This window comes from Phallusia mammillata, chromosome 3 (genome assembly GCF_965637545.1).
Source record: "Phallusia mammillata chromosome 3, kaPhaMamm4.hap1.1, whole genome shotgun sequence".
Lineage (NCBI taxonomy): Eukaryota > Metazoa > Chordata > Ascidiacea > Phlebobranchia > Ascidiidae > Phallusia > Phallusia mammillata.
The window spans coordinates 20,910,606-20,923,763 of NC_137254.1; the positions used below are offsets into that span (position 1 = coordinate 20,910,606).

General features: G+C 31.0%; 2 protein-coding genes and 1 long non-coding RNA gene across 4 annotated transcripts; all 3 read right to left on the reverse strand.

Annotated features, from left to right (window-relative positions):
* Window positions 1–1,526: 1,526 nt before the first annotated feature.
* LOC145218144 (TLC domain-containing protein 4-B-like) lies at window positions 1,527–7,225 on the reverse strand. Of its 2 annotated transcripts, none has more exons than XM_080085541.1 (7): window positions 5,635–7,225; window positions 5,324–5,416; window positions 4,269–4,327; window positions 2,558–2,658; window positions 2,128–2,201; window positions 1,796–1,942; window positions 1,527–1,681 (listed from the first exon to the last, which is right to left on the reverse strand). In XM_080085541.1, the coding sequence occupies exons 1-7, from the start codon at window positions 5,790–5,792 to the stop codon at window positions 1,561–1,563; spliced, it is 753 nt and encodes a 250-aa protein (XP_079941667.1). In that variant the 5' UTR covers window positions 5,793–7,225; the 3' UTR covers window positions 1,527–1,560. The 2 variants fall into 2 exon arrangements, with proteins under 2 accessions (XP_079941667.1, XP_079941666.1); XM_080085540.1 differs by having other exon boundaries at window positions 5,324–5,437.
* Window positions 7,226–7,293: 68 nt separating this feature from the next.
* Window positions 7,294–10,614, reverse strand: LOC145218145 (TLC domain-containing protein 4-B-like). The gene is made up of 8 exons (XM_080085542.1): window positions 10,560–10,614; window positions 9,395–10,349; window positions 9,052–9,144; window positions 8,823–8,881; window positions 8,417–8,517; window positions 8,033–8,106; window positions 7,742–7,888; window positions 7,294–7,657 (listed from the first exon to the last, which is right to left on the reverse strand). The coding sequence occupies exons 2-8, from the start codon at window positions 9,550–9,552 to the stop codon at window positions 7,537–7,539; spliced, it is 753 nt and encodes a 250-aa protein (XP_079941668.1). The 5' UTR covers window positions 9,553–10,349; window positions 10,560–10,614; the 3' UTR covers window positions 7,294–7,536.
* Window positions 10,401–11,377, reverse strand: LOC145219812 (uncharacterized). Its single transcript, XR_013857926.1, has 4 exons — window positions 11,368–11,377; window positions 11,141–11,235; window positions 10,762–10,835; window positions 10,401–10,663 (listed from the first exon to the last, which is right to left on the reverse strand). It is a non-coding gene; the product is annotated as an uncharacterized LOC145219812 (long non-coding RNA).
* Window positions 11,378–13,158: the final 1,781 nt, after the last annotated feature.

The window sequence follows — 13,158 nt, forward strand, 5'->3', positions numbered from 1 at the left end:
CTGTAAATCCGCACAGACATGCGTGTGGGGACCCATTAGTTTTTGTTTACAAAAACAATCATATGTGTAGATCAAATGATGTGTATAGTAAATTGGTAAATATCGTATAGAATACATAAAATGGAAGTATATCAAAAAGCAACCCTTCTAGTTTAATTTAAAATTAGTCGTTACTGCTTGGTACCAATTAAAATACTGTGATGTGAAGTAACTTTTTGCATGTATGTAACCAAAAACTAAACATATGGATACAACAGGATGCATGTATCACTCTTTATTGCAAAATGTAACATGACTAAGAAACTATATCATAACATGATCTGTTTTCTAATTAACATTATACCACATAATCATGGTGGCATTTTTGACAATTTTAATTGACTACCTAAACTTTCTTTTATAACAGTTGGTTTGGGATAAAAATTTGTTACAATTTTGCCATATGCTTTTTTACACTTTGCTCATCAGTATGCCAAAAAATGCATTTAAGTCAACTGTATGAGAATAGGATATTTTCTGTTATTTTAACGAATAGGAGTTGGAATCTGCCCTTTGGGATACGGAAGCTAGGTCAGTTTTACCCACAAACTTTTCTTATACCACCAGAAGGGGTGTTGATTAATATAATAACAAATAATGGTATGTTTATTATACGTATATGTTCAAAATATGCCTTACTTTTCAAGAAAAAACAAGGTACTGAACCTTAAAAAATTCTATTTTTTGAGTTTTTATTGTTTTGTAAATATTACTTAACATTGCTACCAACAATAATGGAAATGACATAGTGTAAAACAGGGGTTTTTAACCAGGGGTGCGAGAACTGTTCCGAGGGGGTGCGGGGATGCTGAATCATTAAGGTTGGTGGTGTCTGTTCTATATAGATAAAAAACCCAGGGCGATGCAAAAATTGGTTGGTGATTTGAAAGGGGGACAGCAAGGAAAAAAGGTTAAGAACCACTGGTGTAAAATATGTAAATAAATTTATTCACTGCCAACCTTTTTGAAAGTAATTTTATAGGTAAACTCGACCTTTTTTGAATGTTTATTTAATACCCTTATATAGCAGTGATATTACAGCAAATATTTAATATAATCCCTCAAAATGATGTACCTGCACACATGTAATCAATCATTTAGGAGAATTTATATATGTTGTTGCCTGTAGAAATACATTTTTTTTGTCATTTTTATGAAAATTCAACAACTAACTGTAATAACTAAGAAGACATTATCTGGATATTAAATTGAAACATGTTTTTCTGTATGTAATGTAATGCACACATAGCAAGCATATCGTAAATATTGGGGTAAACAAATGCACAATCAAAATTATGCAGGATTGCAGAAAAGTTAACAACAAAAATATGTTTTGCAGAATCTAAAATCAATTTGGAATGCATAAAAACTGTGTATAACACAATGCTCAGAAGTTGCTTACAGCAACAAATCTTGCATTAAATACAAACATTCTTATTGCAAGAAAGTTGACTAACATTTTAATGATGTTTTGCAACATTTTAATGAACAATTGCATGAGGCAGTATACTTTAATGATTTTTATTCCCTTTTCAGGTTTTTCATGTATGCAAATAATGTGAACAAAATTTTGTAAAACCAAGTCAGATTGAGATAATCCATTGTCATCCCCATCACAATAAGCAGTTGCAAGTATCCAAGCCTAAAAAAACATTTTTTTATTGTGATCAACCCTTGACAAGACATAAATGTAGCAAAGTTTAAACACTTTGTATCAATTTAACATTTTTAATATACAGATTAAAATCATACTTACGTTTTAACCTGGTCATAGAAAAGATAATATATTACATACAAATATGGCATGATCAAAATTCTACAGATAAAAAATACAACTGTCAAGGCTATGCCATTCCACAGGTACCACTTGCTGTCCATCATATTAGACTTCATCATAAACCATCTAAAAATATATGTCTAATTTAATTTGTTTAAATACATGCAGCAGTTGTTTGTTTTTTCGCATAGCAACCAATTTAGTCAGGAATTTGGTGTTTAATAACTTTAATTAATCAACTTGATCCAAAGTGTAAAACTGCTTTTGCCTAAAACACATTGACGAATTAAAGTGTTTTATTTATATTTTACCTGATATTAATAAATGGTGTTGAACACTCAGTCCATGCTCGAAGAAGTGCAATAAAATATATAAACTCATATTTCTGCCAAAAAACATATTGTAAATAATGTTTCATCATGGGTTTTGTTTCGTTTTCTGAATTAGGAAAAAAATCTATTTACAATTATTGTTCTTTATCTGCTTTTGTAAGCCACATGTATATTCCTATACACCTTTTAACTGCTTTTTTCATGAAAGTTTGTATTATTTCATTTGCACTTTTTAGAACCTAAATATTTTCAGTTCATATTCTAATGATTTCTTGTATTTAGTTGTAACAATTAAGATAAGTGTTAATTTTACTTTACAGTACATATGGAAATAAATATGTATCATTTAAAGACTTTTTAATGTATGTTTTTTGTTTTAGGTAAAATCAGTACAAAAATTTCATATTACTAAAACACTTGTTGCCACCACAAGAGATGCAACATGATGAACAATGTCTGGCAAACCAGTCTTCCATCCACACCATATGTAAGTTGATATCATGAGAAGATCTTAAAAAAACCATCCCTTTTGAACTGTTCTGTGACTTTCCAAAATTGAGAAAATGTAAACAGAGTTGCTAAACAGTGGCACCAATATTTACGGGTCCCTTTCCCTGAAGGAGACACATCTTGATTTCACTCTGTTTTTTTGGTTTTTTTTCTCCGTAGAATTTTGTCCATGCACTTTTGGCATGAAATCTTTAAAGGATTTTAATGAAACTTTCACAGGTGTTAGATATGGCCATGTAGATGTGCCATTTGTTTCGTTTGACTCGATAGCCCCAGTATTTACCCCACTAGCCCCCTAAAATAGTTGAATTTTTAAACAGTGTCCGAATTGGATAAAATTTGGACAGTTTGTTGATTTAGCCATAATTAGGTGACAATTGTTGTGTTTTACCCTGTAGCCCCAATATTTACCCCACTAGCCCCCTAAAATGTGTGGATTTTTTAAACAATGTCCAGATTGGATGAAATTCAGATCGTTTGTTGAATTTGGTATTTATAATTATTGTTGAATTTGGTATTTATAATTAATGTATTTCACCTTATAGCCCCAGTATTTACCCCACTAGCCCCCTAAAATAGTTGAATTTTTAAACAGTGTCCGAATTGGATAAAATTTGGGCAGTTTGTTGATTTAGCCATAATTAGGTGACAATTGTTGTGTTTTACCCTGTAGCCCCAATATTTACCCCACTAGCCCCCTAAAATGTGTGGATTTTTTAAACAATGTCCAGATTGGATGAAATTCAGATCGTTTGTTGAATTTGGTATTTATAATTATTGTTGAATTTGGTATTTATAATTAATGTATTTCACCTTATAGCCCCAATATTTATCCATCTAGCCCCTTAAAATGGTTGGCGTTTTTAAGATTGTAGAATATGCCATTTTCACGTGTTAATTGTTAAGTTTTAGTTTTACCATGTAGCCCCACCATTTACCCGATTAATCCTTAAAATGGGTAAATTTTGCAAGCAATAGCGGAATTGAATGCGACTTGTATAGTTTGTATCACTATAGCATTATTATTTCTGCAAACTTTTTTGTTGCCCTGTTTAAACTCATAGCACCAAAATTTATTACAGTTATTTCATGAAATGCATTATTTACAACTTTGCCTGTGTGAGGGAACCATGAGTTTCTGTCTGCAGAAACAACTAAGGTTATAAAAGACAGTGGCTGATATTGGACTGAATGTTAAAAAAGTGTCTGATGTAAATATATGTTAAGAAACAGGTAACAGTGTATGGGCAATGGCAATATGTGCTAAGCCACCCTTCTAGTTTGCAATACAATAGTCACTATTCTACTGCACTATTGAATAGTGCAATACATTATGCACATGAGACATAAACATCACAATGTATGTGTCGTTGCTATAACCTTTGGCAGAAATGATTTGTTTCAGCAAAACATTTCCATGCACTTTATCAAATTCATTTTATGATTGCTGTTGAGTTTTTAAGAATATGCATGCATTAGAATTCAGTTATTGTTTAAAGGCTGTTTTGCAAAACAATACCTTGTTAAAACTAGTAATTTGCTCTACTAGAATGCACAGTAGGATTAAAGTTGCTTATTATTTGCATACTAGTTTAAAATGGAACACATACCTTCTAGCATATATCCAATAAATATAGAGAATGTTGTCACAGTCGCATAAGGCTTGCCCCTGAAAATAATTACTTGTAATTGTTAAGGGTCCCCTTCTCTGAAGGGGACACATATTGTTTTTGTCTATATTTTTTTTTCTTTTTTTCCGTCTAATGCGGATTTGTTCCCACGTTTTGGTCAAGAAAGAACGGTTCAAACTTTTTCAAATTTACACACATTATAGATATTGGTCTAAAGATGGTCCATGTGAATTTTGACCCCGTTTGATCCCTCGGTTCACCCACAGCCCCCCAAAACGTGAAATTTTTAAAACGCCTATACTTGCTATGATTCTGGAGTTTCATACTTTTTTGATTGGTGCATTGCAGCGTATTTTGAAATATTTTGTAACTTGAAGTTGTATATATCCATTTTCACCCCTTTACCCCCAAATATTTGTTTGTTTGTTCACATGTTAATGAGGTCAGAAATACAAGACTTAACCTGTGAAATTTTAAACAGCTGTGGATAGGGTGCTCCTTGTTAGCTGTTAAAAATTTCAGTGCAATCGGCTCAGTAATTACAGCCCCAAATATGTTCTTACAGCCCCAAATATGTTCTGCTGTCTTTTTGTGCTCGCTAAGTGCACAGCTGACGCAATGGGAGTGATTGACGATAGTGGCACATGGAAAAAATGCCTCTGCTTCACACTTGAACGCAGTCGTCACTTGACCATTTTCTCATGTGCATATGTGTGGGAACCCATTAGATTATGCTTGCAGAAACAATTATGTTATAAAGTGCCAGGAAACAGATAGGGACCCAATGAAATGTAGGTGCCAAATATATATCCATTATAAATATAGTAAATGGTATATGTGATACATCGTTAAATATGATGTAGTATATATAAACTGGCAATATATAGGAAAACCACTATAGAAGTTTAATTAATACAAATGTTCCTGATAAGAAAGTTTTAAAGTAAGATTTCATTTTTGAAACAATATATGAAAACTATTTGTATGAAGTATTTTGCATTTTCAAAAACATTTGGCATCATTATACAACTTACCAAATTGGGTTGGTATGTGAAAACTCTAAGTTGTTGATTAAAATAACTGATGTTATAATTGCCATAACAACTGCATGGACTGTTGAAGCAAACCTTTCACAAAAATAAAACAAACTGCTTAGAGTGATTTGTTAATTCTATTGGTTATTGCATTGTTAACTTTATTTGAATTGGAGTTAGGAGTAAAAGCTTTTTTTTTATTATTTATAATTTGGTGTGTAGTCACCCTTGTTTATTTTGTAATCCTTGCAGTTAGGATTAAATCATGGTTTAACTTAATATGATAATGTTAAAGTGCTTTAAAACGTTACCTGACATTCCAATTTCTTCTTGTCTTTTCAGAGGCGTTTTTATAGGATTCAAAATCCTTGAAGAAAAAGTTACTACAGTAAAGACAAGTTACACTAAAAAATGTGAAACTTGCCCCAATCACCTTCACTTCATATGGAAGGTTTAAAGTTGCTTCCATAATTTAGCAAAGTGATTTTCCTGTCATTAAGTTTGGGGTGATTCATGTTAAAATTGTGGCATTTACTATTTGCAACTTAATTTAGTTTACCAATTTAAACTGGTCAGCTACCGAAACCATAAGATTACTACTCCAAACACTATTAACTAACATCTCTTGCAAGTAACATGTTTTTGCAGAGGTGCAAAGATTTACTAACCAAATGATGTTCGGTTTTTTATGTGCTACTTGACCGAGATGAAACAGGATACAAGTATTACTGTAAGACTTCCTATGTGTGAAATGACTAAGAATGTAAGTAATGTAACCACTAACGCCTTTTTTGCCAACTTATTTTTGCTTTTTTTATCACGAAAACCTTTTAAATGGTTGTAAATAAAAACACAGTGCAGTTTCAACATTTTGGAAAACATATTAATGTACAAGATAACTTTCAAAATAAGAAACAATAGTTTGCAAAATGTAGTAGTTGTTATGTGCCTGTAGTACAAAACTATTATTTATCTGTATGTTTCTATGAATAACTACAATCCATTGTTGACTTTGTCAATCAGTTGTTGACTTTGTTCTAAAAATATTGCTAAAATTGTTTTAAACCAAACTAAATTTAGATAGTCATTTGCCTTGAAAACAAATAATGCATAACAGACAAGCCTAAAAAACAAACACATTGTTATAATGGTAAATTTATAACTAACATCTCTGGATTAAACATAACAAGCATACATAGATGACTGCATATGAAATTGAAACAATACTACATTGCTTGCAAACTTTCTTAGCCAATTGTTGGTCAGAGTAGATTACATGACAGGAAACATATGTTTTATCACAGCAAAGGAAGCGTGACAATAAGTAAGTATGGTAGGACAAAATTCAGAAAAAAGGAAGCTGACAGCAAACAGAGAACCATGTCCTCACACAAACTTTATAGTTTCACTGCTGAAAATTGTTCCAAAAGAAGTTGTTGCAACCAATTGCTTTTTTTCATAAGAATGTAGTATTCTTTACAGGGTTTTAAACAATCAGCAATAAAAAACTTTGTTGTGTAAAAGTTTATTTATTGTGAAAATAATACAAAAAATGATAATCTAATTTTATTTTTTTGGCATGGTATGATTATTTGTACTTAACCCATTTGTGTTAACAATCAATAGTCTAAAAAATATCTGGTAGTTCCAATTGCCTACATTTTAACAGTAGAAGTTCACATGCTACCATTAACAAATCTTAACACAATAACAAAGTTCTTTTTTAACAATTACATGATGTGTTAAAACAAATAAAATTTTACTGTTCTTTTGAATCTTTTGTTTTAATTGTTAAAAACCCGTTGTATTTTTTCAATTTTTATTGGGTGGGTACCTTTAACTGTAATATTTTCCCCCACTGTAATTCACTATGGTTTAGGATTTACACTATCTATGCAATAATATGAAATTTGGGCTGACAGGATTGCTATCAAGCAGAATAGCCTATATTATATTCTCAAACAACAAAGTGCAAACATAAAATAAAAGTTGTATTTGTTAAGTAAACAGATGACTACCACCTATTTGCATATATAGATAACGTATACAAAAATAAAATAAACACTTTATGTAATTTGCAGCAATCTACAGTGATTTCTCAGCATTAACTTTCGTTTGACAATTTTTTCATTCCATCAGGTTTTTGGCATTTTGTAAATGTACTTTTTTGTTTTGCAATTAATGAATGGCGGTTATAATTCCATTCATGATTTTTATTCCTGTTTAGGATTTTTTATGTATGCAAAAAGTAAAGTCACGATTTTGTAAAACCAAACCAGATTGAGATAATCCATTGCCATTCCCATCACAATAAGAACTTGCAAAAATCCAAGTCTAAAAATGTAAAAACAGTCTGAATAGTAAGGTTTAAAATCTTTTCGCAAAGGTTGAAAAGTTTAAACGTCTTGTCATACTTACGTTTTAATCTGGTCATAATAGAGATAATTGATCATGTACAAATATGGCATGGCAGCAATTCTGAAGATCAAAAAAAACACTGCCAATACTATGCCATTCCTCAGGTACCATTTATTATCCTCCATATTGGACTTCATCATAAACCATCTAAAACATTCATGTAAAAAAATATTGCTAAGATTGTTGAACTGAAACAAAAGTTTGTTTTTGGAGGGTAAAACTTAAAGCTACCATTGAATTTTAGAATTTGACGAAGCGTTGTAATTTTGTTATTAAACAAACAAATTTTACCTGATATGAACAAATGGTGTTGAAAACTCCGCCAATGCTCGGACTAGTGAAACAGAATAAATATACTTGTATTTCTGAAACAAGAATATTGCAAAAGATTTTGGGTGCAGGGTTTGTATGTTATCCTTTCTATTTCAAACCTCAATATAATCAAGGATTAAATTTAGTCATTTGAGTCATTTTTGCATGACAGTCATTAGATTGCATGATTCATTATTAAATGCAAGTTTATGTTTTTTTTACTTTGTTACACAGTAAAGATCAAATAATTCTAAATGTATTATGTTCTGTGACTTTGACAATTAGGTTGCTAAAATAGCAATATTGTTGTTATTATAATGTTTTTGTTTTAGGTAAAACTGAGAATAATATTTAAACTCTTACCAAAACGCTTGCTGCAACTAACATAACTGCAAGATGATGAACAATGTCTGCCAAACCAAACTTCCATCCTGCCCACACATACATTGTGACCATAAGAAGATCTAAAATAAACCAAATATTTAAATAGTAGCTTAATATAAAACAGTATGAATTTTTCTGTAAAAATTTAGCACTCACAATTTTGATTAGTTTAAATTACAACTTTGGTAAAAATATCATTTTTAAGTTTAGTATTTAAATCAACCAATTTAATATATGCCAGTGGTTTACAAAGCTATTGTATTGCTTAACAAAGTTATACAATAACAGTTTTGAAAATAAAAAATCAGAATGATCAAAATACACGAATGTTTCATAATTCCAATCAATGATTTTACATGCTAGTGTTGAAATAAAGAACACAAACCTTCTAACATGTAACCAAGTAATATAGAGAGGACTGTTTCTGTTCCATAAGGTGTGCCCCTAAAAATACTTGTGTTAAGTTTTCAACCACCAGGAAAAAATGAAATGTTTATGATATAATATGTCATAATATATGAAATAAGTGGTTTATTTAATTTATTCTTAATCCCAAAATACAACGCATTCTAAAATTGTTTCAAATTTTTTTGTACCCAATTACCTAATCTTACCAAATTGGGTTGTTATGTGAAATCTTCCAGTTGTTGATTAAAATAATTGTTGCCATGAATGCTACAACCACTGCATGCACCGTTGAAGCAAACCTTACACAAAAATAAAACAAGCTGCTTGGATTGTTTGGACATTTTTGTGTAATTATATAGACTATTGTACGCTTAACTTGGTTAGGTTTGATTTTTTTACTTTGTTTGGTTTTTGATTATTTTAATTCATAGAGCAATTTGTTATAAATCTAGTGATTCTAAGCACTTAATATATATAAACTAATTGTTTTGAATAATCTTATTTGAATGTCAAATCAAACTAGCGTAATATAATATTGTAAAAAAGTACCTGACATTCCAGTTTTTTCTCGTTGTTTCTGAGGCATTTCTGTATGGTTCAAAACGGCCAAAGATAAAATTACTTGTGTAAAGACAAGTTACACTAAAAAATGTAAAACTTGCCCCAATCACCTTTACTTCATAAGGAAGGTTTAAAATTACTTCCATAATTTTCTTAATTCAATAAATGTCAGTTGAGTAGGAACTGAACAAAAAATCAGTCTAACCTTTATTGCTTAAAACTAATTCGCTGCAAATACACCCTCTCTTTAAATACTGCCTGCATATATCTTTGATGGTTTACTATCTATACAACACATGTTATGACACTTTCAGATTTCTCTTAATCAGGATGCAAACGGATGCTTTGTATTATGTCAAACTTCCTATTGGAAAATGTGAAATGACTAAGAAAGTAAATCATGTCCTAAACAATAACAGCCCTCTCCACCACACCAATTAGCACAGTCTTATGTTGCCATTTTACCAACTTAAAATGCTTGCCTAAAAGTTCTATATTAAATGGTTTCATCAATCTTTAGCAATTTGAAAAAGGCTGGACAGTAAAATAAGTGTAACATTTACATCATACATATTTTCTTTCAATCTTATTTCAACAAGAAATATAACAAATTAAAATATCATCAAACTATATCATTGTTTTGCTTTTTAGATTTTTAACTATTTCGGTATCTTGTATCTTTTTGCCCATCATTTCAGTTGTTAACCAATAGATCTTTGACCATTTTATGACCGATGGATAAGCATTGCATTTTTGTCGTTTTCCAACCATCGTGTCCCCTTGAATAGTTCAAGTTTCCATCAGTGGATTTTATTTTTTGACTTCAATCCTTTTTGAATGCTTTTCAATATTGCCAAATTAGTGACATGATTTTGTAAAACCGAACTAAATTCAAATGTCATTTGCTATTGCCAAAAATATAAGCAACTGTAGATACCCAAGTCTGAAACAAAACAGCATTTGCAAAACTTTTTACCATAATCTGTTTGTGCAACATGAAATCAATGTAGTTTTTAATGACATAAAGCTCACTGGCTATGTAGAAATTGTCACATTGCATTTATAGTTCCCCAATAGATATTTTGGAAATAAGATTACTCAACAGGAAACTTATGTTTTAACATCGTCACAAAAGAGGAAATTGACTACATACAAGTATGGCATGACGACAATTCGGCAAAAAAGGTAATGGCAAGCATAATGCCATTCCTAAGACACCATTTGTTGTCCACCATATCTGACTTCATCATGAACCATCTGGAATAGTTTAACATAAAAAGTGGATTTAATTAATAGAATGATTTAAATAAATTCGGAAAGCAAGACAAAACAATAAGAAATATTCATTGACTTACCCAATATAAATAAATGGTGTAGAACAACCAGACCATTGTCGCACCAAAGCAACCGTATAAATATAGTTGTATTTCTAAAAATAAACCATTAAAATAATTACCAAACAAAATTGTTGTTGTTTTATAGAAAAAATCTTAATTACAAAGATGGTTAAAGGTTTCATATTTTTTTTATTAAATGTTTAAGCAATTATGCATGCTATAATCAATCATGAAACATATATTTGTCATACAAACACTTGAAAAATTATAAAAGATCCCTTTCTTCATTGCAAAATCGGCGTCATTTTTAGCTTAATTTGAAAAACTTATTTTTGGAGTAAAAATATGTTTATAATCTCTTAATTATTTCACAGAAACGCTGATGTTGTTTACTTACCAAAAAACTGCTACCAACAATAATGGCAGTGACATGGTGTACAATAATTCCCAATTGCCAACCTTCCCTAAAGTAAGTTGCTAACATCAACAAATCTAAAAGTAATAAAATATTAAGCATTTTTATTTTTTCAGTTTTGCTACATTTAATGTCTATGTAATTAATCCCCTTACAACAATTATATTGCAATAAATATATTTTCATACATTTCTGAACAAGTAAGTTACCTGCAAACATGTAAACCAAATATAATTATGGGTCCCCTTCCCTGAAGGGGACACATATTGATTTTACTCAAATTGTTTTTGTTTTTTTTTCTTCCCAAAGTTTGTCCGACTCGTTTTTCCATCAAATGTTTGATGGATTTGGCTGAAATTTACACAGATGGTAGATATAGTTATGTAGATGTGCATCCCACTTTGTTTTTGTTGATAACCCCAGTATTTACCCCGCTAGCCTCCTAAAATGGGTGTTTTTACCCAAAGTTTGTCCGACTCCTTTTTCCATCAAATGTTTGATGGATTTGGCTGAAATTTATACAGATGGTAGATATATTCATGCAGATGTGCATCCCACTTTGTTTTTGTTGATAACCCCAGTAATTACCCCGCTAGCCCCCTAAAATGGGTGAGTTTTTAAACAGTGTTAGAATTGGCTGAAATTTTGATTTCTTGTATAGTATGCCATTTATAGGTGTCGATTGTTGTGTTCAACCCTGTAGTCCTAACATTTACCCCACAAGCCCCTAAAGTGTAAAACGTATTTGTATGTTATTGGGCACCACAAACGAAAGATTTCTTTGGCGCAATAGTGTTACAAGGGCAACCAGTTGTATGTTGCTCGTTGGTGGGTTGCTTGGTGGACGTTTTTGCGCCATGGCAGTTAGGGGCTTGTTAACAGCCCTATGACGTCGGAAACATTAATGATTGTTGCTCAAAACACCTCTAGTGGTCGAAATTTTAAACATTGGCGGATTGGGCTGAAATTTATTGATTGAGTCATTGTGATTTTATATATTTTTTAGTTTGTGTGTCGAACCCCATTAGTTACCCTACTAGCCCCCTAAAATGGGTCAGTTTTTTAAAACGTTAAATAGGACATACTTCAAACAATATCTGGGGTGAATCTAATTTTATAGTTTGTATTGTACATAGTATTATTATTTAAGCCCAGTGCTGATCACTGTGTTTTACCTTACAACACTCGACTTTCTCATGGTTATCTCTTGAAGTGCATTATTTTCAACTTTGCATGTGTGGGGACCCATGCGTTTTTGCCTGCAGAAACGACTAAGGTTATAAAAGACGATGGCTAATATGGGACCCAATACAAAATAAGCATGGGAAATATATTAATGTTTTAAAATAGGTTATAGTGTAAATGCAACAACAAAATGTGCTAAGCCACCCTTCTAGTTGAAATTGTTGTTTCAGCTCCAAAATGCTGTGACATTTTTATTAAGTAATTACAAAGAAATTTTCAACACAAAAATGCTTTAAGAAGTGCATGTATGTTGTAAAACAGAAAGTAAACCTTACCAAATTGGGTTTTCTTGTACTGCATTCCAATTTTTAACCCAAAATATGGTTGACATTTTTACTTCCACAGTTGCAAGTAGTGTTAAAATAAATCTAAACAAACCCAAAAAATTAATGACAAAAAACAACAACCTTATATACATTTGAATTATACAAGCAAGAAAAAGCAAGATATTCATCAATTTTATTCAGTATTTTTATTGTTAAAAAAATTGGTTACCTGACGTTCCAATTGCCTTTTAATCTTTCTGATGCATTTTTGTAAGCTTCAAATCGTCCAAATATGTGTTTGCTTATCACAAGGTTGTAAATATGGTTGTAAATAAAAACACAGGACAGGTTCAATATTTTGGAAAACATATTAATGTACAAGATAACTTTCAAAATAAGAAACAATGGTTTGCAAAATGTAGTAGTTGTTATGTGCTGTAGTATGCAACCATTATTTATTTGTATGTTTCTACGAATACCGATAATCCA